The 24567-nt window shown below is 41.8% G+C and overlaps 3 protein-coding genes across 4 annotated transcripts; 1 reads left to right on the top strand and 2 right to left on the bottom strand.

Moving 5' to 3' along the window:
- Positions 1 to 208: 208 nt before the first annotated feature.
- Positions 209 to 3987, bottom strand: LOC118561933 (ubiquitin-like protein FUBI). The gene is made up of 5 exons (XM_036134180.1): positions 3874 to 3987; positions 2388 to 2469; positions 2134 to 2278; positions 576 to 631; positions 209 to 473 (listed from the first exon to the last, which is right to left on the bottom strand). The coding sequence occupies exons 2-5, from the start codon at positions 2460 to 2462 to the stop codon at positions 348 to 350; spliced, it is 402 nt and encodes a 133-aa protein (XP_035990073.1). The 5' UTR covers positions 2463 to 2469; positions 3874 to 3987; the 3' UTR covers positions 209 to 347.
- A 711-nt stretch (positions 3988 to 4698) lies between these two features.
- Positions 4699 to 13316, bottom strand: LOC105929069 (PRP39 pre-mRNA processing factor 39 homolog (yeast)). Its single transcript, XM_012866677.3, has 15 exons — positions 13162 to 13316; positions 11687 to 12100; positions 11326 to 11516; positions 11060 to 11185; positions 10516 to 10634; positions 10255 to 10422; positions 9980 to 10160; positions 9488 to 9595; positions 9238 to 9402; positions 8625 to 8751; positions 6178 to 6446; positions 5862 to 6046; positions 5700 to 5783; positions 5432 to 5546; positions 4699 to 5340 (listed from the first exon to the last, which is right to left on the bottom strand). The coding sequence occupies exons 2-15, from the start codon at positions 12066 to 12068 to the stop codon at positions 5251 to 5253; spliced, it is 2310 nt and encodes a 769-aa protein (XP_012722131.2). The 5' UTR covers positions 12069 to 12100; positions 13162 to 13316; the 3' UTR covers positions 4699 to 5250.
- A 4252-nt stretch (positions 13317 to 17568) lies between these two features.
- On the top strand, positions 17569 to 20268 carry arf6a (ADP-ribosylation factor 6a). 2 transcript variants are annotated; one of them, XM_036134191.1, is made up of 3 exons: positions 17574 to 17734; positions 17903 to 18214; positions 18554 to 20268. In XM_036134191.1, exon 3 carries the CDS (start codon positions 18562 to 18564, stop codon positions 19087 to 19089), a length of 528 nt encoding a protein of 175 aa, XP_035990084.1. In that variant the 5' UTR covers positions 17574 to 17734; positions 17903 to 18214; positions 18554 to 18561; the 3' UTR covers positions 19090 to 20268. The 2 variants fall into 2 exon arrangements, with proteins under 2 accessions (XP_035990083.1, XP_035990084.1); XM_036134190.1 differs by lacking the exon at positions 17903 to 18214 and having other exon boundaries at positions 17569 to 17734.
- The last annotated feature ends 4299 nt before the right edge of the window (positions 20269 to 24567 follow it).

The following is a 24567-nucleotide window of genomic DNA, read 5'->3' as shown; positions in this document are numbered from 1 at the left end:
ACTTCAATTCGAATAAATACTACTGCAGCAACTTTAAAAAAAAAAAAAAAAAAACATTGCTATAAACAGCAATAAATGTAAGTTAGCTACAACTACATGAAATGTGAGGTTTTACCTCCGTCTACAGCTGAACATTTTAAGAAACCCTCCACCAACCAGGTGGTTTGCTGGTCAACCAGACTCATCACTGAGGACATTACTCCAGGAAGCCAAGTCAAATCTCCTTTATTCTGTACAAGACAACATTTAACTTGGTAAAAACTGACAGGTGTTATTCCTAATTGTTTACATACAATTAGGAATAAAATTGACAGTTGTTGGTGTAACTCCTAATAGCATTAAAGCATTTAGGAATTTGCGTTGGGCCCCTTCTTCTTTCCAAAGGTGGGCACCACGTTCACAAAGCGCCTGTTGTACTGGATGCGGCGCTTGGCGCGGCCAGTCTTCTTTTTCTTCTTCTCCTGCTTGTCAACCTGGAAAAAACAGAAAATTCACAGATTTTCTTAGGATAATCATTAATGAATTAATTCAGGGACTTCTGCAACAAAGTGGAAAAAAAATACAAGACACTTTACCTTGGGAGTCTGCCCTCTTACTTTTCCAGCACGAGCAAGGGAACCGTGCACCTTACCTGGAAGAAACAACATATTTATACTTTGCTTGGTGGCCCAAAAATAACACACACAGTAAATGCCCTAAAAACTTTTAATTTATCCAAATGTCACCATATAAAACAAATATGTGGTCAGGGTTTGCCCTACCGCATTATAAGCCTTGCTGGCCGCCAGGCTAGGAGTTGTTTATTTATTTATTTTAAATGAGGTTTTTTTAATACACCACCATCAGAAATACTAAAAATGGCGGTATCGTTAGTGGTGCAATAGCGACACCTTATGGTCAATACGTGAACACATTGTCCAATTCATCACCTGCACCCTCAAAACCACAGCCTACCCGTTTCTACACTAACAATTTCTTTAAATAATGCAATGGAGAAAAGGTCAAATGGGACGGCATCGCCGCCGAGCCCACTTGATTAACGTTAGCCGAACCGCGTTTCATCGAGGCAGAGCCAGCTAGCATGGATGCTAGCACGTCGCCGGGGCAGTCTTCTGCGATGGTGAACATCGAACTAGCAGATTTAACCCAAAATATTTGACCCTAAATTAAGAGGACTGCTGCACGGTAAGCATGTTTTGTATGAAAATAGTAACAAATATTAACATTATGCACGCAAATTTTATGTTGGCTTAAAAGTAAATGTTGCTATTAAATATGCTTTTTTTTTTTTTACAGTTGCTGCTTTTTTGGCATGTTTTGTCGGGTGTGGCAACCACCGCCAGTGGTCAATGCAAGGATCCTCAGGGTCTTCATTAAAGCCACTTTTACATCTGATGGGCAAAATGTGCTTGATGCACGCAATGGCGCTATAATAATAATAATAATAATAATAATAATAATAAATAATTACAACACAATTTAAATTAAAATTGTTCTCTGCATTTAACCCACCTCTTTGGGGAGCAGCCAGCATGCAAAAGTAAATAACAAAATTGCATCAAAATAAATATAGGTGGGCTGCATGCAGTGAGCCAGAAACAGACGAGGTAAAGACAGTTGAGCTCATCTCTTCTAGGCATTCCTTGTTTTTATTCCTTAGGCTTTAGGTGATCGGTTTGTTGGCTCCTTGTTTGCAATTTATTAACTTATTTTACTTTTAAATGTAACCAGCATTAAGTTGCTTGCTTTAAGATGTGCTGGCTGATCACTTAATTAGGATTCAACTTAAGTGCAAACAATTGATGTGTTTTATTTGTTTATTTCAAGAGTGTGTTTTTGTTTTAGTATCGTCAATGTCTTATGACATTTAATAGACCCATTTTGAAATTTCCTGTCAACTTTGAACATTTTTATCAAAAACTGGGGGTGGGGGGGGGGGGCGGCTTAGTGGGACCTGCCACTGGGCGTGGCCAGTTTTCTGGGGGAAAACTGTGTGGTAACATTTAATGAAAAAGCCAAACATTACACTTCCCAATGCAGCTTCACATGCTTTTTACGACAAATTACTCTTATTTAATCTTCGAGGCCATGCTTTCGCAACGTTTGAAAAAGGTGTAGCATCCATGTACCGACCTCCGAGCAGCCTGCCGGCCACCTCCAGGGTGCAGTGCTCAGTCACACCACAGGTTGCCAGGGAGGCATCGTCCTCGAGTGGGCACCCAGCAAGCAGCAGCACCTGGTCCTCCACCAGGAGTCCCTCCAGAGACTGGACATGGGCCTGAAAGACAGAGTCAAAACATCTTTAAAATACTGCTCAGAAAAAAAAAAAAAAAAAAACAAAGTTCCAAACAAAGGGACCTTGTGTCTTTGAAGCATGTTTTTTTTACCTTGATCTGACCAACAGTCTCCTGTCCAGTCACCTCAAGGGTGTGAGTATTCTGGGCACGCAAGAAGAGCTGCATCTTTACTCTGAACGGGGGAAAGAAAGCATCATAGTGGATTAAAGTGTTTCGAATCATTGCTGATCACACAAACATCCAGAACTCAATTCATTCTCCATTTACCTGCTTCCAGTGAACTACAATACAGGAAGCTAGGGCGTGACGACAAACCTCTGGTCTACCAAAACTGTTTTATAAATGTGAGCAGTTTCTTTAAATCAATATAAAAAAAAAAACAGCCCATTATTGTTTGAGTCCATACAATCCAAAAATTATAGATGCTTTACTGACCTCAGAAATAATAATAAAAAAGTGTCTATATTAAAATAACTCAAGATAAAGAAAAGGTGTTGAGCTAATTTACCTGTTAAGGTAATAAAAAAACTCAACTACAAAGGTAGCTTTAAAAAAATGCATTCAAATCGAGTTTAAAAGAGAATGCGTTTTATTTTTTTTAGTTAAATATTTTCTTGACCTTTCTGCTGAATAAAGGAGACAAAAATAGAACATTTGACACAGAATGTCACAGTAGACACAACCTACTTTTGGGGAAAATGCCGATTTGTTTTGTTCCAATATATTTTATTATTGGAGGCACAATACTCCCGGCTCATCAGATTTAAAGATACTTTAATTTTAATTATTTACAGCAATGCACGACCTTTGCGCTGTCTGAATGGTCCTTCCGAGGCCATTGCACATGAAACAGTTCGTCTTTTGTAAATGTCATACATAAAAATACATTTCTTGTTCAAATTTCGTTACAATTGTTTTATTTTATTTTATTGCTGAGTAAAACTAAATACAGTGTTAGAGACAGTTTTAGTTGCTGGAACTAGATCCATGCTACCATGGTGGCTTTTTAGTGCAACGCACGGGTAAAGGCAGCGATAGAACCAAGTCTTCCTTTTTGTGTAGATATGTACACGTATTTACAAAATAAATATGTATATTTTCCTTCTACATACGTATACCGAGAGTCCTCATGGAGAGTAAGGCGGAACCGGAGCCAAATTCCTAACACAAACCCATTTCCATGAGCTTCACATCGCGACTAATCAACATGTCGGCCTCTGGAACGGAAACTCCTAGTGTGGTGGCGCTACATTTGGTAACGACGACTAACGGCATCTTTTACCAAAGCAATCAACATCCATTGTTGAATTTATTTAATCGAGCGCAAGGTTCACCCTCTTCAAAACTTTAAGTAAATAAAGTAGAGGTTCTTCTAGAAAACTCTGTGCTAGCTTAGCTTAGCCACATGTTACATGTGTTGTAGAGAAGTCGCGTTAATATATGCTAAACGCTGTTTCAAGACAAAAAAGAACTACGATACATTGTGGATAATTATTAAACGTACCAAATCTGCTATCAACCGCGTTATAGGCTACTTCATAAAACGAAATAACGGCAGAAAAGGAAGACGGCTCACCTCGTTTGATGCTAGTCGTTCCACGCTAAGCATAAAAAGGACCGTCTGCAGGGCAGCACAGCGCATGTGCAGATTTACGTCACTTTCAGTCGAAGCTGTGGTGCGTTCAATTTGCCTCGGAGGTCGGAATCTAAATCGCGGATAAGTCTTCACGGACGTGGAAGTCTCACAAAAGCCATTTGTTAAACGTACACAGCCAACTTACGCATCAGAATGCATTTTAGTCGTATTTTATTGCAACATTTTTGCATTTTTTGAAGCTGAGCAAAACTTTTCAACTGAACACGCAACGCTAAGCTGTAGGTGGCGATCCATCGTTGCTACTTTCGGCCACTGTTAGAATGACAAAAACGCCGTTCTAGGCTGTATTTCGTGCTGCATCATGGATGCCGCGTACCATCCGGTTGCACCGACTTTCCAATTCGTAATACCGACTTTGGGAGCCGTTACTTCCAGTGGAAAATTTCAAACTCGGAGGTAGAGCTCTGGTTACCGAGCACAAATGGAACGGCCATCACACTCGGTAGAAGAAATAAAAAAAAGCACTTATTCACTAGATATATAGTAACCTAAAATTAGCTAACAATTAAGAGGCTGCGGTTTGGTGTTGCAGGACTTGTTTGTATTTTATTTGGTCATTTATCACATGACTCATCAACTAAAACCACAATTATTAAAAGCCAAATGTAATTTATTCTAGCTTCCAGTGAGAAAGCTAAATTGTCTTACCATAGAACAAATCTTCCGTATGCACATTCTAAACAGCTCAGGACAATATACAATCATCAGGACTTCAAATTCATTACTTCAGGACATGAACCAGAGTCTTGAGGATATCAATCTCTTTATTAGGAAATCAGGTGAAAAAAAAAGGAGTATTTCATGAAAACTATCATGACATTTTTACAAGTGTTACTGTTGGGAAAGAAGAAATATGACTCCAGAAACATACATAAATGCTTCTCTAACAACTTTAAAGCAAGAACAAAAAGAAAAACCAAAACTGAATCTAAAAAAAAAAAAAAAAAAAAAAATTTAAAACCTTTACCTTTGCCTTATACAGTACAACAAAAACAAAAAAAATCCAATTTGCTCTAAAACAGCATTTATTAAATCAAATCGAGACTGCTTAGACAATTTGCCGTTTTAAAACCAACTGATTTCCATTCCTACCATCGAGAACCAAATTAGTTCTAACACGGGGGATGCAACAGGAAATTTAATTTGCAAACAGTCAACGGTAATGGAAGAAGAAAAAAAATATAAAGGTTATCCTGCTCAGTGTGTGGCTGAATTAAAATCTTCTTGACACCCGGGTAAGTTGCTCTGCTCCGAGACGGAAAGTCGGGAAATGATGCATCTCAATCTTCAAGTCCATCATGTAGGAGGAGGGGGGTAGTATTGGTTGTACTGGGCATACTGGTTGTACTGTCCCCAAGAATTTTGTCCCCAACCACCGTACTGTTGCTAAAAAAAGAAGAAAAAAGAAAAAGACATTAATGACTTAGTTGTTGGATTGGATAAACGAGTCCCAACGAAGAATTCAACACAAACCTACCTGGTACCAGTTGTAGTTGTATGCAGAGTTGTTTGCCTGCATGTCCGTCATTGCATTTGCTGCGACCGCATTAGGATCATCTAGTCTCTGCCTTTTGGCATCAGGTTCTTGAGAGCTGGAGAAGAAGATTTACAATTAGACAATTGTTCTGATTGCAGGACTACCAAGGCACTGTATTTCTCTTTAGTGACTAAACAGGGCTCGGTGCTTGAGAACGAAGTGAAAACTCCCGTCAACGTGTGATCAAAGGCCCGTTTCAGACACCCACCTGTCATAGCCGTTCTCAGCCTTCCTCTTTAAAGAGTCGTTTTCTTTCTGTAGTCTTTGTTGTTCTTCGTACGCAGCCACAAGCCTGAGCGGTGAATTAAAAATATCGATGAGACAAAGTTTCGCACCTGAGTAATTCTACTCATAGCTCCTCTAAACTTACACGTTGATGTCACTGCCAAAGTCTTCCAAGAACTCAACTTTGCGCTGGGAGAAAACGATACGGGTCTCCAGGGGCAACGGGCTCATTAGGGCCCGGTCGAAACAAGCCAAGATCTCCGTCTCGTTCTGCGTCACATCCCCGGCGAACTCCAGTTCCAGCAGATTTAAATATAGCCTTGAACTAGTCTGCGAAGGTAAAAAAAAGAAGAAAAAAAGACATACATCACAAACAATGCTTTCCAACTCATCCTGAAAAATAGAACGGTTCAGCCAAGACAAAAGTAAACTTCCATGTATCCGTATCAACCGATCCTCACCTGGTCCTTCTCAATGGCATCAAGAAGCACCTTCTTTGCCTTGGCCAGACTTCTCTGCACCTTCACCATGTGTCTAGCCAGCTTCACGGCATAGAACGACGACTCTGTTGTGTTATTCGCAAACTCCATCGCTTCCTTCAACAGGGCCTCTGCTTCCTCCAGGTTGCCGCGGCGACGCTCCAGACTGACCCTCCGAAGACGAACCATGGCCAAACTGGGGATGGTTTCCTCCAGGGCCTTCAGGATTCTGCGAGCCTCTTCCACGTTGCCTAGACAAAGAGGCGCACAATACTTTGACTCTGGTTCATGTAGTTATGCCATTAGAGCTTTTAATTGTGCATTTAAACTCATGTTTTTGCTCTGGAATCCCTCTAATCTACAGGGCAAAGTCAGACACAGTTTAAAATACACAATGTAACCCATGTGACCAAGTAGCAGCGCTGCCTTTTCTTGGAGACGTCACCAAGCTTCTGGCACAACTCTGACTGGATATTTCGCCTATCGCCTTCAAAGAATCAGCACTGATTATTTAAATTTGCTGTTTTCAGTACCAGAGCATCGCCGCAGCTCTGTAGGAGAGCCAAAGTGAACTTCAGACATCTGCTACATTACACTAATCTGTTTAGTTGTCAAAAAGCTGTCAAAGAGGCTCTAATAGTAATTTTCTGATTCAACTACTGATCATCGGTCTTATTAGCTTTGTTAATCCTTGTGCTGCAGCTACCCTGATGGTGTCTCAGTAAGTTTGTGAGAACTCTTTTAAAAAGTTCTTTGTTAACGAGATTGATGGTATCCATACACATCGTTGCTCCTGCTTTTAAACCATATGTTTACATCCCAGTATTTGGTCACTTTGAGTCTTTGTCCTTTCTTTGGCGAGGTTAATCGTTTCAAACAAGTTGTCCCCTCACGCTTACCGACAGACGTTTTTGATACAGCTAGAATGACTATTCTGTCTATTACTGACAGCAGTCTTCAGTCTGGTTATGTCCCTGCTGACTTGAAGCCTTCTAGGGTGGAGCATAATCTAGTTGAATCAAATTTTAGACTGATTTCAGAATGAAGTTCTATTTCCAAGGCACTGCTGACTTTCCTCAGGTCCAGGCAGTGTCACATTTTTGTTGTATTAATTTATTACATTTTGTCTTTCATTAACTTGTCATCTTAGTGCTTTTAGAAACAACAGACCATATTATCCTTGCATTATCTTCAAGTTCATTCTCTCTCACGGTGTCCCTAACGGATCAGTTCTTGAACCCTTTTTACCCATTTTCTCCTTTTGGGTTCTATTTTTAGACCAAAGCATGCATTCACATTTCATGGCTATGCAATGACGGTTAACGTTCCTATGAAGCGTGATGCCAGTATTCCTTTGAAAGTTAAACCATAGAGGGCACTAAAACTAAATGAAGACAAACCAGGTCTTAGATTTTGGACTTTCCAACTCTCTTGATTTCAACTCTTTAAGAAATTACAAAAGATTTACATCTACCAGAAAACCCAAGAGTCATTCTTGACAACAGCTTAAACAAACGGAAAAATGTTTTCTAGGCAAATCGTTGCTGTTTCCAGTTTAGAATAATAAACTGCGAAGGTTCTGTCTTAATTTCTGTCTTTTGGTGACTTTGAAAAGCTCATCTATGTGTTTGTTACATCCTGGTTGGACTATTGTAATAGTTTTTATGTTGAAGTGTCACAGATTGGACCACATTACTCCCATACTGGTTTCTTTGCACTTGCTGCCAAGAATCGCTTTAAAGATTTTATTTTACATTTTTTTCCATCTTTAAATGGACTGGCAACCAATTATCTCAGCTTTTAACTTTATATACTCCAGCTAGATCAGTAAGGTTTGTGCGCAGCGCTTCAGTCAGCGCTTGCTTTTAAATTAACTTAAAATAACTTGAACTAAACTTTATGGAAACGAACCAGGCATTTAAGCTTACCTCATGAAATAAGGAAGCATTTAAATGACCGTCCTTATTTTAGATAAGGATATCAGTTAAATAGTCAGAACTGTCTAGTTGATGGCTGTAGAAAAAAAGTGGTTTTCTCTTAAGCCCAATATATATTTACACAAGTATCAGTGGGGTGCATGTATATATTTGAGCTTATTGTAATTAGGCATAAACGCACCCAATATAAACAGATTTCCTGTTTTAAAAATGCAGTTTAGCTCCACGTTTCACCATAATAGTTCTAAAAATAATATTTTAAGCCAATCATTAAAAGCCCCAATTGAATGACATCAATTGATGCAATCTGCAGAGGCACCTAGATTGAAAACATTTTAACCAGTCTGTATGATTCCACTGAATAAACTAGATGTTGTGAACTGGTGCCATATAAACAAACCAAATTAAAACTGCAGACGGCTGATCCATAAAGTCAAATTGTCGGTCTGGCACAATCAATCACTTCCAACCCTTTCCTAATGAGCTGCTTACCTTGCTGCTCCTCAAAAGCTGCCCACAGAAGGTGGATGGAAGGTTTCTTGGGCAGATGTATGGTGCAGGCCTTCTTGTACACGTGTCTCGCTCCATCAGTGCTGAAGCCTTCTAGATATTTTGCATACTTTAGGGTGGAAACAGGAAAGCAAGTCGGAAGAAGGGCAAGAGGACAGAAGAAAACAAAAAAGGACAGAAGAAAAAAAGGCAAAAAGAGACATAGCATTTTTAACCTGTATACAAAGTTCAGGCACACAGTGAAATGCTTCATAGACAAGATCGTTTTTAGAAATTTTCTGTGTAAACCCATCAGCACCTTCATGGAACCAATTAGATAAGTTTCTGTAAGGTAGTGGGAGACGAAGAAGATGCAACGTAGTAGTTGGCAAATGCTGCAGTCAAATCTTGTGTGGCAAGCTGGCCATCCCCTAATACAACAGATACAGTCACATATCAACGTTACACGCAAAGAGAGTGCAGGACGTTTCGTTTTTCTTTTTTTTTTTTTTGCTGCTGTTGTTCTTTTTAACTGAGTCGATGAGATTTATCAACGTTGATGGGGGGAAGTGCAGGGAGGCAGCAGTAACGGGACGCGAGTTCAAGCCCAAAATACCTTGATCCAGAACTCCTCGTAGAGGGCACACGCGATGAGGCATCGCTCAAAGAGAACCACCACGCGCTCCGGCGTCCCGTTTTCAACCTCGAAGTCCAGGTACTCCTTCCAGTTGTTCAGCTGCGTCTTCTCCAAGGCTTTGACGTGGAAGTACGGTCGCTTAATCTGAAAAGACACAAACGACTTAGAAAATGCTGCATCGTGAAAAATTACCCGGCAAACAAGAATGGGGGAAAAAAAGAAAACGTACCCCTTCTTCAAAGGCCCAGCGCTTGCTGACTTCATGCTCGTTGTGGTTGAACACTTCCTGCCGAACCTCGATCACCTTGTGCCGCATGTTTTCAATTTCTGTCACCCTCTGCATAAAAACACACATAAAGAGCTAGATCAGCATTTTTGTTGTTTCTCTCCAGCACAACATTGTCCACTTGATGAATACTGCTAGTCCTGCAACCAAGGATTTACATCACCATGATGTTGCCAGAGACAAGAAGCCTGTAGAAGGGACAGGAAAGTTTGCACCCTGCACAGCTGGGTTCAAAGGAGCCCCGGTTGATCCTTTTAGTTTAAGGGCGAGTCCCTTACTGGACCTCCTGGCTTGGCTGGTGACATAGAAAAACTTCTTCAAACCTGAACATGGTTTTACCTAAGTTATCATGGACAACAGGAAAGCTCCTGCTAAACCTGCAAGTGGAATTTTGTCAGTTTTCTCCCTTACTAGGAATGGCCGTCTCATCCTTACCTTAGCGGGATCTGCAAGGTCCTCGGTTCCAGGTGGCAGCTCCTCCTGAGGAATGTTTGCCTCTTCATCTTCACCCACCATTCCGGACAGGCTAGATTTAGAGAGCTCGAGTCTAAGCTGAACAAACTCCTCTTCTGACAAGAAGTATTTGGGATGGTTAGCCTGCACGTGATCTTTGAACCTGCACAAACGAAGCCAAATGTTAGTTAGTCTCAGATTACACTGAATCATAGGAGATGAGGTGCGACTGAATGGCTGCTCATCCTTCTGCGTACCTCTGAAAGTGCTGGGAGTACAACTGTGTTGGGATGCCTAAGATGCGATCATAGATGGTGGTAACATTAGCCAGTTTCTGCTGCTCTGTCTCCCAGGTTATGTAGGATTCCCAAAGGCGGTCAGATCGGAAATCTGTGCCTGCTGCGAGCACTGCGTGTTCATAAGAGCTATTGGAAGAGAAAGAAAAGGGGATTTCTTTTTAATTGTTGTTCATGGGGAAAAATTAGGCGACATGTTTAGGTAAAGAATGTTTTACTTACGCCCGAATTCGTCCCTCTGTCTCTGGGTCATCTGGGTCAGAGTTCTCCTTTATAAAAGTGAGGTAGTGAAGCCAAAGGTCTACACTAAGAGGGATAGCCTGCAAGCCTCTTCTGTACACCTGGGTAGAAAAGAATTCAAAGGACGTTTTTTAGAAGCTGAAATTATCCTCTTTTAGAGGATAAACACTTTTTGGAAGACACGCTGGATAAATATTTAAGTGTAAGCACGTAGTTCAGTTTGTCTACTTGTATTGTGGACCTGTTTGCCAACCCTGGTCTTTGAGACAGCAGCATGTTTTAGGTTTGCCCCCACTCCAAAACACATGATTCAAAATAATCAATTAGTTCAAAAGCTCAATGACACAACCAGGGTAATCACCAGTCAACCGAAATAGGCCGTGTGGAAACTGTTAAACATCTACGACAAGCAACACATATTGACCCAAAGACTAAGACGGGGAACAACTAGTCCGAGACGCTGACAATAACGCCGGCTCCGTGTAGCTGCTCCTCAGAACAAACCAAAGCAAGAAACAAGTCTCACCTCCTCTGCAACCTGTATGTTGCCATTCTTTTTCTCAAGATCTGCATATTTCTTCCAGTAGCCATAGCAGTAGGGATAACGTAGGAAGAATACATCAAATGACTTTCTTGCAGGTAACAGGAGATTCTGCATAAGACAAAAGGACACACAGACATTACAATTCTGGTTCTAAACGAAAAAGTCGACCACAATTACTATGATGAAGCCGACTTGAAATTGTATTTCTACAGTATTTAATGCCTGTACAACAATCTGTAGTTCCTTACTTCTTGCTCCACATATTGCAGCAGCGCAACCCAGGCATTGAAGTCTTCCGGGCTTTCTTCACATATCTTAAACAACCTTTCAAACTCTGAGGGTATGGTTGGTTCTTCAGGGACAGATGATTCTTGAGTACCTTCTCTGGATGGTTCTTCCAGCTCCATGCCATCCTCTAACTGTGGCGCTTCGGTACCATCTAGATAGAAAAAGAAAAGCACAAAACAATATTAAGGGAATGTCGCAAACTAAAAAGAAATTCAGTTCCAACGTGACGAGAAGTACACTACTTTCATTTTACGCTCGGCTAGCAGTCGTCTTTTACCAGAAAACGTGCAATGTTAAACTAAATTATACATCACGAGTTACCTTGACTTCCATCCTGCACATAAGCCCCTGGCTGAGCCTCAGACGCATATTCAACTGCTGGGTCTGCCTCCTCTGCAGGAGGAGGTGGTGGAGGAGGTGGCGGCGGAGGTGGATGCTCTTCTTGGAAGAGAGAGGCACTGGCGAGCTGAAACTGCTCCACAGCCTTCTCCACAGATCCCAGCTCAGAGGAGTTCATTTGCTGCTCTTGCCCAGGATAGTCCTGAGAAGAATCGGAGCCTTCCGGTACTATGTCGGCGGGTGGCGGCGGTGGTGGTGGAGGAGCTTGGTCCAAAGACCAGCCTGCTGGTGGAGCAGGAGCAGGAGGTTCAGGAGGAAATGCATTCCCATTGCTCTCCATGGTAGCGGACTCAGCGTCCAGCATTCCAGTTAAAGGGCACCTTTAGAATGACGGGCCTGTTGGAAAAGAAACATTTAATGTATGAATGTAAACATGTAAAGCATCCTTTTTTCCAAGCAAATGCAGAGCACAAATAAAAATAGGTCAGTTAAAAACAAGATTCTATTTTATCTTTGTCTGAATTCACTTTCCAACTTAGAATTTGATGGTGACGGTAGAAGTGCTGTCCAGAAACGGCATCAAGTGCATTTAACATGGTGCAAAAACAGGACATAGCTCTTCAATAGAAAATAATCATAGTGAACTTGCTCAATGATTAATAAAAGTCGCTTAGAAACAAAGAATTTTCCAGAACTAGCTCGACAACATGGCTTCCTTCGAGGTAAACAAAAAAAAAAACTCAACCCAGCAGCCTTTGCACCCCATCAAATCTGAGGAAACACTCATCTATTCAGTTGAACATTTACAAACAAATACATTAAAGACTACTTTTTTTAATGACTGCGCGTCGAAAATAAACCCAAGCAGCTAGTCAGCAGAAGCGCCAGCTAGTGGCGCAACAAGATACTTCCTAGTCTTAAATATAATGTCGATTCAAGGACCGAGATGACCTGCTAAAAATAATACCGGCGCCGTGTGTTATTTATACAAAACTCCTTTTAGCACACCACATCAAAGAACTTGGCGTTTTGAAACAGCTGGTGGTATTACAGTCAATGTTTGCTTAAAACGAGGCGATGTCTCATCCGGGAGATCGTTTGCTCAAAGTTCAGCGTTAAATTAGGCCTCAGCCTGTCTACTTGACGCGAATGCTAAGCTAGCTAGTAGCTAAGCTAGCTACTAGCTTAACGGCAGGGCTATTTTCACGTGTTAGTTTTCTTAATACTACTTTGTTTCAGACGCAAATATCATTTCCATTTGTTTGACTAAAATACTGAGGTAACATATTAACGCAACTATAAATGGGCGAAATGTTTCCGTTTCGTCCTCAGCTGGCAACACGCACCGAACTGGCTAGCCGGTTTATCGTCTCCCCCGACGACGCTAGCGTTAGCACAATCTCGAATTGTAGACATTTATTGCGAAGCAGGATCAACCACGTAGTTGAAAACCTCACCTGTCGCTGCAAGGTCTCCGAGGTAAACCTTATGAAACGGCAATCACTGTCCGAAATTACAACCCAGCAACCGATAAACGCGCGTCATCCACCATACCTATCCACTTGGAGGAAGAACAGACTCAGGTGCGCATGCCTGCTCCGAACACCGCGGACACACGCTAAACGGGGTTACCCGAGGAAAGCGCAGGGACTGAGACTTTTTTTTTTGACAAACTTTATTTACACCTAGCTCACATGTGCATTCACCCGCAAAAATAATAGTATTGACCGGAAAAAAAATTTACGCTTATTTTGTAATTGTGGTTATAGAATTTACATAGCATAGCTAAGGTAGTAGTTATATAATAAATATGTAAGCCACTAAATTGACCATCGTTTAATTTTTTTTGTTGAATCTATTATTGTAAAATTTTATTGTAATACGTTTTGGAGAGGGGAAGGTTATTTGTATAGCACATTTCAGCAACAACACAATTCAATGTGATAAACATGACGAAAACATAGGAAAAGAAAACACATTAAATAGTACGCTGCAGTTGGCAAAACAATGGAAAGTAAAGAAAAGTTCGACTATAGACTGAACTTAAAGATGTTTCCTTTAATACTTTGAATAGAACAGTCAAAGGCAACTGTAAACAAACAGGTTTTAAAATTTGATTTACAACAACTCAAGGTTTTGAGATGTTTGCAGTTTTCTGCAAGTTCGTTCCAGGTTATTAGGGCATAGAAACTGAATGCTGCTTCTCCATGTTTTGTTCTGATTCTGGGGATGTGGATTAGATTTTAACTAGAAGACCTGAGTACTCTGAAAGGTTGACACAATGACCACACATCTTTCATATATTTAGAATAGAATAAAATAGAATAGAGTCTCTATGTTGCACTGCGATAGACTGGCAACCTGTACAGGGTGTACCCCGCCTCTCGCCCATTGATAGATGCAGATGGGCAGCACCCCTTGCGACCCAATGAGGGATAAACGCAGTTACATAGGATTGTTTATAAACAAACAGACGTGTTTTAAGTGTATTTATTATAGTTGGGGGATTATTGTTTTTGTTTTTTTACATGTTTGAAGTATACTACTTGACTGCCTGATTAACCAATTTACTAACCAACTACTAAACAAACTAAATAACTACTTAACTAATTAATTAACATGTAAGTACAGCTATTACTATGCATCAATAAAGCAACAGAACATTAAGAGACCAAGCCATTATAGTGCATAATAAAACCACGTGGAATAGCGTCAAAGCCGCTCAGAACTCCCCAGGATCTTCATGGGGCTTAAAAATTCCCGATAACTGAAAAGCCTGGTTTCTTTATTCCAAAGCTGACCTAACAATAGTATATTATTTTATATTATTTGTTTTCTTTAAAAACATCTTGTTCAAAATTTAATGTTTAGCTGGGGAGATACTTGTAAGAAACCAGGCCAATAATACTTGTTGTCGAAGACTGATATATAATTCTTATAACAAAACTGTCTATCTCCAGCTGTCAGTGGGCGAGAGGCGGGTACACCCTGGACAGGTTCACCAGTCTATCGCAGGGCAACACAGAGACAAACAACCATTCTCACACATACTCACTCCTAAGGAAAATTTAGAGAGGCCAATACAGAATACATTATTTACATTTTGTACTTGAAAAATAATCCAGATATTTTTTTATCTTTTTACTTACTTCAGCTTTTCAGTTGATCATAGAAAGGCGAAGCATAAAAGCACCTGGGCTAATTCTAAAAGTTAAACTGTTTAACAACAAAGTCTCACAATATTGATTTATGTGTACATTTTTAAATATCAAGGAACAAAAGTGTTCTTTTGCAAAAAATATTAAGAATGTGTCACTGATACAAAAGGTTGCATTTGTAAACTTGGCTCGTGCGAAATTTCAAGTGCTCTTGTGGGCCCCCTGTTAACCATAGTTTGCTTTTGCCTTGGGTCGGCTTAATTTATGATTCTCTTTTAATTAAAGGAACCCTGAAGAAGGAGGACCGTGTTTGTCATCCCAAGTATATACAAAGTGGAACAAAAAGGAGAAAAATCCATGAAATGCCTAAAATAGATCATGCAGACACAATTACTACAAAGAAACAAAAAGATGCAATATGAATCATAAAATGAAAATGGATGATCACTGGAAGAGTTTAGAATACATTAAAATGAAATGTAAAAGCTGCGAGGAAAAGAAACATATGGATGGATCTGGCGACCAAGTGACATAGTCACGTAAAGCAAGAAACGACAAAATTAAGACTTTAAATTAAACTCTTAACGTCACATGCAAAATTGCTATGAAAAAAGTTATAAAAGATTTCACTCATGTTGATTAAATTTAACGAAATTACCAAACATTTTATTATCATTAAAACATGACCTTATCTCACTTCGCCAAGTGTAAATACATCCTGGAATATGACAAAGTTCAGCCCAGATTCTGCAAAGCAAAAAAAGTATGTTCGACTCTTACCATATTTTGTGCTGCAACACTGTGTTGTTTAGCACAAAAATCACGAATAATTAGTTTCCATTTAACATCTTATTTGTGGCAGAATGAAAATGTCAGTCTAGAGGCCTTCGTTTTCAGCACAGTAATATATTTTTATAACATTTCCAGCTGAACAACACTTTGATAAAATCACAGAAACTTTGCAAAATCCCTCCTTTTAAAGCTTTGCATGGTTAGTCTTGCAAAAATCGTCACACCTGGTGGTGAGTGTTTTCACATTTTATGATAAAGACTTCACCGTATTTTAATACAATTTTTGATACAGACGAATACAAAACAGTAGTACATAACTCTAAAGTAAAAGGGAAAGGAATAAGTTATTTGTGGTTTTCAATTGCATTAGACCTGCACATTGTTCAAATAGTCAAAGTGCTGTTAGTGTTTTTTTTTTTTTTTATCTCCATGGCATGATTAAACGTAATTTATTTTATTTTCAGCAACCTACGGTTTTCTGGGTCTCAAGTTCACCCTGGTAATACATGTGCAATTGGCTGAAACGTCATGAAACCTCGGGTGTGAAGTATTTTTGATATATGAAAGTTTTATTCAATCCTTTGGACGTTTTTGACAGCAACTACAGAGCAACACTGTAGTTCCCCACATTAAAGCTCCGCCCACCTCACGGAAAGCCTCCACGTCACAAACTGAGAAACGGAAACTGTTTGAATGAATGATTGGACATGTTGCAAAGAACCACGAGAAAACCCATCCTGAGATCCTTGCTCCTCAAAAAATGGTTTTATTAGGCTTATTAATAGAGCTGTAAATACATTTGGAGGTGATTGTGTCTGAAACGAATGCCCTAATGGCGGCAACACCAGCTAACGGCCGACCTGCAGCTGAGCTTTTATTTTTTTCCCTCTTGCGCGCATGCGAAATGGCGTATGGTGCATTTAGAGGTAATCGGGAATATATCCACATCCACATGGCTCTACTCAACTGTACTTAATTTTAAAAACATAGATCATATAGTCCATTAATTAAGTGTGTAAATATAACATATACAATAATTAACACGTATTTTGAAATCGCGTCTCCGTCCAAGTGTGTAACTTTAACCTAATCTGACTATGCATTCATTAAAAAAAAAAAAAAAAATTTGCCTACTTGATCTCAATGTTAGCAGTGATGTCTGGTCTCGTGGGCATGAAGAGGACTGTGAGATGATTTTCCCCAGCTTCTAAAAATGGCTTCAATTTTGTTTCGATCAAAAGAAAGAAAGAAAGAAACATTGGGAGGAACAACAGTACAAGGCTATTAAAACAAGAAAAAACACAATAAAATACAAGTTAAAACAAAATATGCATTTCAACTATTCTAAACAACAATAAATTGAATTTGAGATTAAAAATATAGCTATACATGTTAAAATAAAGGTCACCAGCACCGGGTAATAGCTACTGGGAATTTTAAATTAAATTAATTTTAAATTTGAAGGTACTGACCATATCAGGCGATTTACTATGCTATATGTGCCTTTATTTTAGTTCTTGTATGTATGTATGTATGTATGTATGTATGTATGTATGTATGTATGTATGTATGTATGTATGTATGTATGTATGTATGTATGTATGTATGTATGCGTGTGTGTGTATACCTCTTTATTACTCAAATTAGATTGGATCAGAAATTGCTTTGCATGCTCTATCATGGTCCTCATGTGAACATGGTGTGTTAAAGTTTTCCTGAAATTAATATAAATAAATAAATAAATAAATAAATAAATAAATAAATAAATAAATAAATAAATAAATAAATAAATAAATAAATGTCCACGCTAATAAGCTCGTTTGGTCGTTTCTTCGGAAGTTCGGCTGTCGAAGCTTTCCTCGTGTTCCTGAACGCAGCACTCCGTCTGTGTGTGTGAGAGCGCGGTGCAGAGGAAGTGGCGGCTGATCTGGGTCCGCACCTTTTCCGGTAACACAGCCCCGCCACCGCTGTGCCTGACTGAGCGGCTGGTAGACACAGAGGGAGGAAGACGAGCCGAGAGAGCGGCAAGAGTGGGGGAGAAACGGCCCGGGGGACTGGGGAATGGTCGCCGCAGACGCAGGTATTTATCTCGCTCTCACTATTTCCCCCTTTTTTTTCTTCCTCCCATTTGTTTCCCGTTGAGCTTTTACGAGAGCGCGAGGCTAGAGTATTTTTTTCTCTCTCTCGGATTCAAAGTTGTCCTCTGTACTAACACCCCTCCCTTCTCCGGACCGCTCCTATGTCACAGGGGGAAAGAGAAGAAAGTCGGATGAATCAATGACCTTTTGAGCTCTCCTCCGGTGGATACCCCGGTACCGAAGCGGACCGGGAGGGCTCCGAAACCGTCGCCGCCTGTTTAGCGAGGGAAATCGGCGTGCTTCGAAAACCCCGTCGAGGTGGGAGAAACAGGCTAAGTGTGGACAGCCGGCGGCCAAGAAGGAAGTGGGATCCCCCGGCTTGGCCTGGGCCTGATTTATATTGTCCTCCTCTGGGTTGGAGAGAGAGCGACTTCAACCAGACTCTGCTCGGTCACCTGGGAGGAAAAGAAAAAAAAGCTCTTGTAAGCAGAGCCCACCCTTATTTTGTGCTTTTTTTTTAATTTTATTTATCTTTTTTGGAGGGAGTGTGTGCTCTAAGCTGACTTTGAAGGAAGGGAATGTCTTTTTTTTTCTCCCTTCTTTACATTTGGAGCCACCAAATCTCTACCAGAACCGTTCCCTCTGACTGCTCAGGTCACATTACCTCAATCAAACTAGCTGTACTGTAAAGACTCCAGAGTCGCGGCCTTTCACACACCCGTCGTCACGTGTGTGTGTGTAGCTTCGCATTGAACCCACGAACTCTCCTCTAACCAGAGCCTTTCTTCTTCTCCTCCTCCCGACGAACTATTTATGCACAGCAACCAAGATGGGGAAGATGCTGTCGAAGATCTTTGGCAACAAGGAGATGAGGATATTGATGCTCGGACTTGACGCCGCCGGGAAGACCACCATCCTGTACAAGCTGAAGCTGGGACAGTCGGTCACCACCATCCCCACGGTGGGCTTCAACGTGGAGACGGTCACCTACAAGAACGTCAAGTTCAACGTGTGGGACGTGGGCGGCCAGGACAAGATCCGGCCGCTCTGGAGACATTACTACACGGGCACGCAGGGCCTGATTTTCGTGGTGGACTGCGCCGACAGGGACCGCATCGACGAGGCCAGGCAGGAGCTCCACCGGATCATCAACGACCGGGAGATGCGGGACGCCATCATCCTGATCTTCGCCAACAAGCAGGACCTGCCGGACGCCATGAAGCCCCACGAGATCCAGGAGAAGCTGGGCCTGACCCGCATCCGCGATAGGAATTGGTACGTTCAGCCCTCGTGCGCGACGACAGGGGATGGACTATACGAGGGCCTGACCTGGCTTACCTCAAATTACAAATCCTAATGTCCCCCCCCCCCCCACCCCCCGGACCCCCCCGGACCACCAGCCTGGACAACAACAACGTAGCAGACAAAAGAGGAAAATAAGGATGCAATTTAAAGCAATTAATTCAGCGATCTCTTTGCTTAATGTGTATCACAGAGAGTCGCGACTTACTTAGTTTTTTTTAATTGCTTCACTTTAATCCCAAAATGTTCAGCTAAGCAAAAAAAATTTTTTTTTTTTGTTTCATTTAGTTTTCTTTAGTTCTCAATCTGTGTAATCGGTTCTGTTTAATCTACACATCTTACATTTGTGCTTTTTGCTGCATTTGCTTTAGTTTATTTCCCCTCTTTATTGTATCATTTCTTTTCGAGGGGGACCCTCCTCCTCCTCATTGATTTGGTTCTCGTTCTGCTGCATATCCAAAAGAAGGGGACAGTCCAGGCAGAGACCGTTTCCTAGATCAGCATATCACTTTCAAGGCCCGAAAAAAAAAAAAAAAAAAAAAGGACGCCTGTGTCGTTTGTCAGAATGTGTAACCGTGGAGGTGCCAGGACCTTGGCCAACGGCGACTGATTGTACCGGGTTGAATGAATGAGTTCCTCTCTCCCGTGCAGCGACTCCATCCATGACGTCTAATTCACACACTGTGATATGGATTCACACACACACGTACGCATATATATGTGTTTTAGGTTGCTTCAGGGTCACAACCTGTTGGCGCCGGTCTCCTCATCCCCACTCTTGTTTCTCTCAGAGCTTCCATTAAGTGTTTGTGGTTTCAGCTGCCTTAGGACGGACCGGGGTTCCAGGTGCCGCCCCCAGAAACTGAGACGGCCGCAGAAGGCCGAGAAGGGTATTCTCAGCCGCTGAGTTTGCACTTTGAATGGGGAGAGGAGGAGGAGGAGGAGTTTGAGGGGGGGTGAGCAACTTGCCGGTTGTGCAAATTTTTCACTTTTTCTTGAACTGACTTTTGGACTCCGGCGAGGTTTACGAAGTTCCCCCCCTTCCCCCTCTTCCCTCCGGTCGCCTCCATAACAGGTGCTTCTTTACATCACCAGCCCGTTCAAGGTCCTGCAGTCAGTTCTGTTGATACTTTAAAACCATATTGCTGTTTAATTCTCTTCTCCCCTCCACATTTTTTTTTTCTTTTCTTATGCTATGCTGTTGAAATAATAAAAGAAATATATATCCAGATCACTATGGAAGTGGTGCCTTTTCAATGAGCTGTTGCTACTATCGCGCTTAGAAAACTAAAACAACCAAAAAAAAAAAAAAAAAGAAGCAATGTTTCCCTTCTGAAACGGGTTAGGCTCGTAAAAAAGAGGAAACGAGACCAATGGGCGTTTATGACAGCTGAAGGAAGGACAAAACCGAACAGAAGTGAGCCTCGGCTTGTTTCCTTTCTGCTCCTCTGAGTCACTTGTGAATAAATGATGAGAGCTCTGGTTTCCGAGTAGTGATTGCGAGGTAAAGCCGCCAAAGGTCTCGGGGAGCCTCTGCCAGGGGCGTTCTCGTGTTTAACCTCGCGTTCTCACTTCGTTACATCAGGGCGTCGTCCATCACAACTTTGGGGTTTCTTTCTTTAAAACGAAGTCTGTTCATCAGCGGCCTGCCGCTCTCACTCCCCTTTCCTGAGTAAGCGACTGTCCCTGAAGCGCACACGTGAGATCATCAGGCTACTATTTCAAAGCCGTCCCGTCCTCTGCTTGTTTCGCCTCTACCTGCTCACTTGATGTCACTGCTTGGAGCGTCAGGTGTCGCGCCGACAGCCGCTGAAGCTGCTCGTCTTAAGAAAGGGTTTAAAAGAGAGCCAGGAAACTCTTTTTGGGGGGCTGGCAGATTGTCAGTGGTTTAGAAATGACTCACCAGAATGTAAAGGAGGTTGATTTTTTTTGCAGGTGACATCCTATAATGTGTGTTTTGTATGAGTGAGTCTTGTAAAAAACAACTAAAAACTTTCCAAAGGCCCCTGAAAGTGCAGGAATTCCTGCTGAGGGGAATGCGTTGCTTTCTGGCGGCGCTGCCTTTCGCTCTGTTTGCTTTTTGTCGTGTTTGCTCTGCAGCTGTCGAAGTGAAGTTTGACCCGCCGCGGAGTTGAAAGCTGCCCCCCCCGCGTGTGTCCGGCCCGAAGGACAGCGCTGTTTGACTCAGATACACAAATGAGGCCGACCCGTTATCTCTCACGAAACTCCTGCCGCCTCTCTGGTGGTGTTTTTTTTTTTGTATAATTAGGATCACCAGACAAGAATTTCCTGCTTTTTCAGTTCTCAGGGCAGCCGAGAGCCAGAAGTGTCAAGTTTGCCCCTGTCTAATTTTCCATTTACGCTTTGATTTCTGGATGGTGTCTCTGAAGGGGAGGCGGGTGGGGTTTAGACCCTGGAAAGGTTTCTCCCTCAAGGGGAAGAGGAGCTTGAGAGCGCTGCTGATGTTGCGTCAGCGCTGAGCCGGTGAATCATGCCGCATGTGTCACAGGCCTTTTGTACGGCTGTCAGTGCGCTCGCTCGCCGCCACATGCGCTGCACACACTAGCTGGCCTCCCAACGCTGCAGGGCTCGCCCCTGGCCCCTCGCTATGCTAAAAAATTGTAGGTTCCTGTTAAATGTGTCCTTCTCTCCTGTTTTGTTCTCTCCTTTGGAGCTCCAACATTGTACGCTGCAGGGTGGGGGGGGGGTGGTGTGGGACGGCCCTATTGTACGCCTTTGACGGGGTTGACTTCAATCAATGCTCAAAAAAGCGAGCTCACTGCTAGTTCCTATGTGAGCTGTTTACTCAGGCGTTCCTCCTTTGATTCTAATCTCCCGTCAGTTCTTCATTCGGCTGAGCGGAAAACCACCAAATTAAACAATGCGCCGTACAAATCAGCACTGACGAGGGGAGGGAGCTGATAGCAAACTAAAATGTGGCGACTTTTAATCGCGGGATATGTGATCACTGGTGATTTTAGATGTGAGCAATAAGCTGAGGATGCGGAAGAGTCAATTGAACCAACACCATTTTGAGCATACATGCTTTTTTTTTTTTTTTTTTCTTCTTCTCCTCACACCTCAGACACCCGCTGTCTATATCCTCCCACAGCTGTTTCCATACAGCTCAAGTGTTTACACACAGTATGCTCAGAGTCGGAGGCAAAAGTGCCTAAAGCTTCACTCCTGAGCCTTTACTCCTAATGTTTTTTTTTTTTTTTACTGTTTTTTTTATAATGTGCTTAATATTAGTTTTGCTGCAAGGCTATAAGCTGGATTCTCACTGATGACTTTAACTAAACATACCGCCATTGCATTAAAGATCTAAAACTAACATTTAACCGCTTCGATTTAAAGCAGAACAGAAACCGGCGCAAAGATGATATCGCGGTTATGACAGTGTTATCCGTATCCATTGGTTAATCTGTTGACGAAAGCAACAAATAAAAAATATAGAACGCACACTTGCTTAACTTAGTAGTAGTCTTCAAATTAAAGTTATTGCAAAGAATGTCGCCCCGGGGTGTGCTGGATAGTTGTTGGCCTGTGGGCTACAGCAGGGTTGATGGTTGTTTGCTCAAAAGATACTTGACGCGTAGCTTGGCGGCTATAGCACGGGTGTTGCCTTTAATAAGACTGATGTGCGGTCCCTTTGTTTTCACACCACGATCGTCTGTTCCTTTTTTTTTGGTAACAGGAGATAACTTCAAAAAGTTTTTTTTTTTTTTAAGGTTTGGGGAAAGGGTAGTAGCCTCTTTTTTAGCCTGCTTTCCAGCAGTGCGCAGCAACAGGTGGAGGAGGGGTAGTGTCACGATACTCTGCGTGTCATAACACTACCATGCCACCCATCTATATGTAGAAAAAAAAATTATATATCATTTTTTTTTAAAGGAACCATTAAAATATAGTTTTGTTTCATTATGTTAACTATAGTTTTCTGACAGATTTTTCTCAAAGATTATCTAGATTATTCTTACATTTATTCAGCCATTATACCAAATCAATAGAAATGCCCTGATCCTACACTGAAATGAAGGCAGTTTTTAGGTGCTTGGCATCGCTGTCTCTGATGACACTCTATACCAAATACCTGCTGCAGGTATGCTGTGCTGTGCTTTCATCCCATCAGCTGGACCCCTTGTGACTCATGTTGGCCACGTTTTACACATGACAAAATTTGAACAAATGAATCTGGGTTAGAAGACAGAGCTGCAGAAAGCAGCTGAAACACCGTTCATAGAGTGGTACAACGTTCAAAGCGTTAAGTTTCTAAAGCCAGTGAACCACTTTGCTCCTAAGTTTTGGTGAACAATTAAACAGCCAGTTAAAAACAGGAATGTAAACACGCTTATTTCAGCCTTACTCTTCGTCAAAGTGCTCTGCGTGGGAACATGAGGATATATTGGAGACCTTACGTGTTGAGTAAACAAAATGCATATGAATCAAACGACGAAGCTAAGCCCTTCTCAGCCGAACGGTTGTCAAAACATTCTTGGAGCTTTCTTCATGAAGCCAACCCCTGTTTGACCAGCGCACTACGTCGGACCGGCAAAACCTCCAGATGGGGTGAAACATCTGCTGCTGTGAAGAAAACGGATGATTAATGAAAGAGTAAATGTCATAGGCTGCTGATGAGACGTCATTTTGCTGCACTTTAAAGTGACAGTTTCCAGGTATTTACAGTTTTTTTACTCCTTTTTTTTTTACCTTTTCAATGTAATATCTAAAATGACTGGTATTGGTAATAAAAAAAAGAAATACAGATTGAGAAATGCCTTCTAATTTACTTTGTTAAATGATTAAAAACCCTTTGGTACCTTTTTTAAAATGTGGCTTATTGTAAATCCTGGAGTACAAGCTGCTGAGCAGCCAAGCATTAGCGGTGTCGGTGTGAAACTACACAGGCTACTTCACAGTTTCAGAGCTATTTCTGTCCTCTTTGCATCCTGGTGCTTGTATTTCTCTGGGTCTTTTTTTCTTTTTTCAGGTTTTTGCCACTACTGACCTTTATTTAACATTACGGTGACAGGAAGTAGGGTTGAGAAAGAGGAAGAAGACGAGCAGCAAAGGTCCACGGACCAGCCGGGACGACCACATGGAGGACTGAGGCCTCTGGACATGGGTCACGTGCCTCCACTGCGCCACCACCACAGCACCCCCTTTCTTTGGCTCTTTAAGCAAAAAATAAATAAATCCTTTGTCACTAGCCACAGGACCAATGAAATTCTTCTTCATTGCCAGTTGTTCTGCTCAGCAGATTTGGTTTGAAAGGGCAAAAGAAAAGCAGTGTCGTCACTGGACGGGGCAGAGCCTCGGCTTAAAAAGAAAAGCTTCAGTGTCACAGCTACAGTATGAAAGCCCCGCTGAACCAGCGTCATTAAAGGCAGCACGCGGGCGGCATTCAGCTCGCAGGCAGTTTGTGAGCTCCTCAGAACAGAACCCTCCGTTTCCCTCTGCCGTGGACAATGTGCTAATAATTATAGGGAGCCCGAGGCCTGCGTTTGCTTTCTGCACAAGGGCTGTGCAATGGGAG

Source organism: Fundulus heteroclitus, unplaced genomic scaffold, assembly GCF_011125445.2.
Source record: "Fundulus heteroclitus isolate FHET01 unplaced genomic scaffold, MU-UCD_Fhet_4.1 scaffold_76, whole genome shotgun sequence".
NCBI classification, from domain to species: domain Eukaryota; kingdom Metazoa; phylum Chordata; class Actinopteri; order Cyprinodontiformes; family Fundulidae; genus Fundulus; species Fundulus heteroclitus.
The sequence above is the reverse complement of the archived record's forward strand: the minus strand, read 5'-3'. Positions and strand labels throughout refer to the sequence as shown.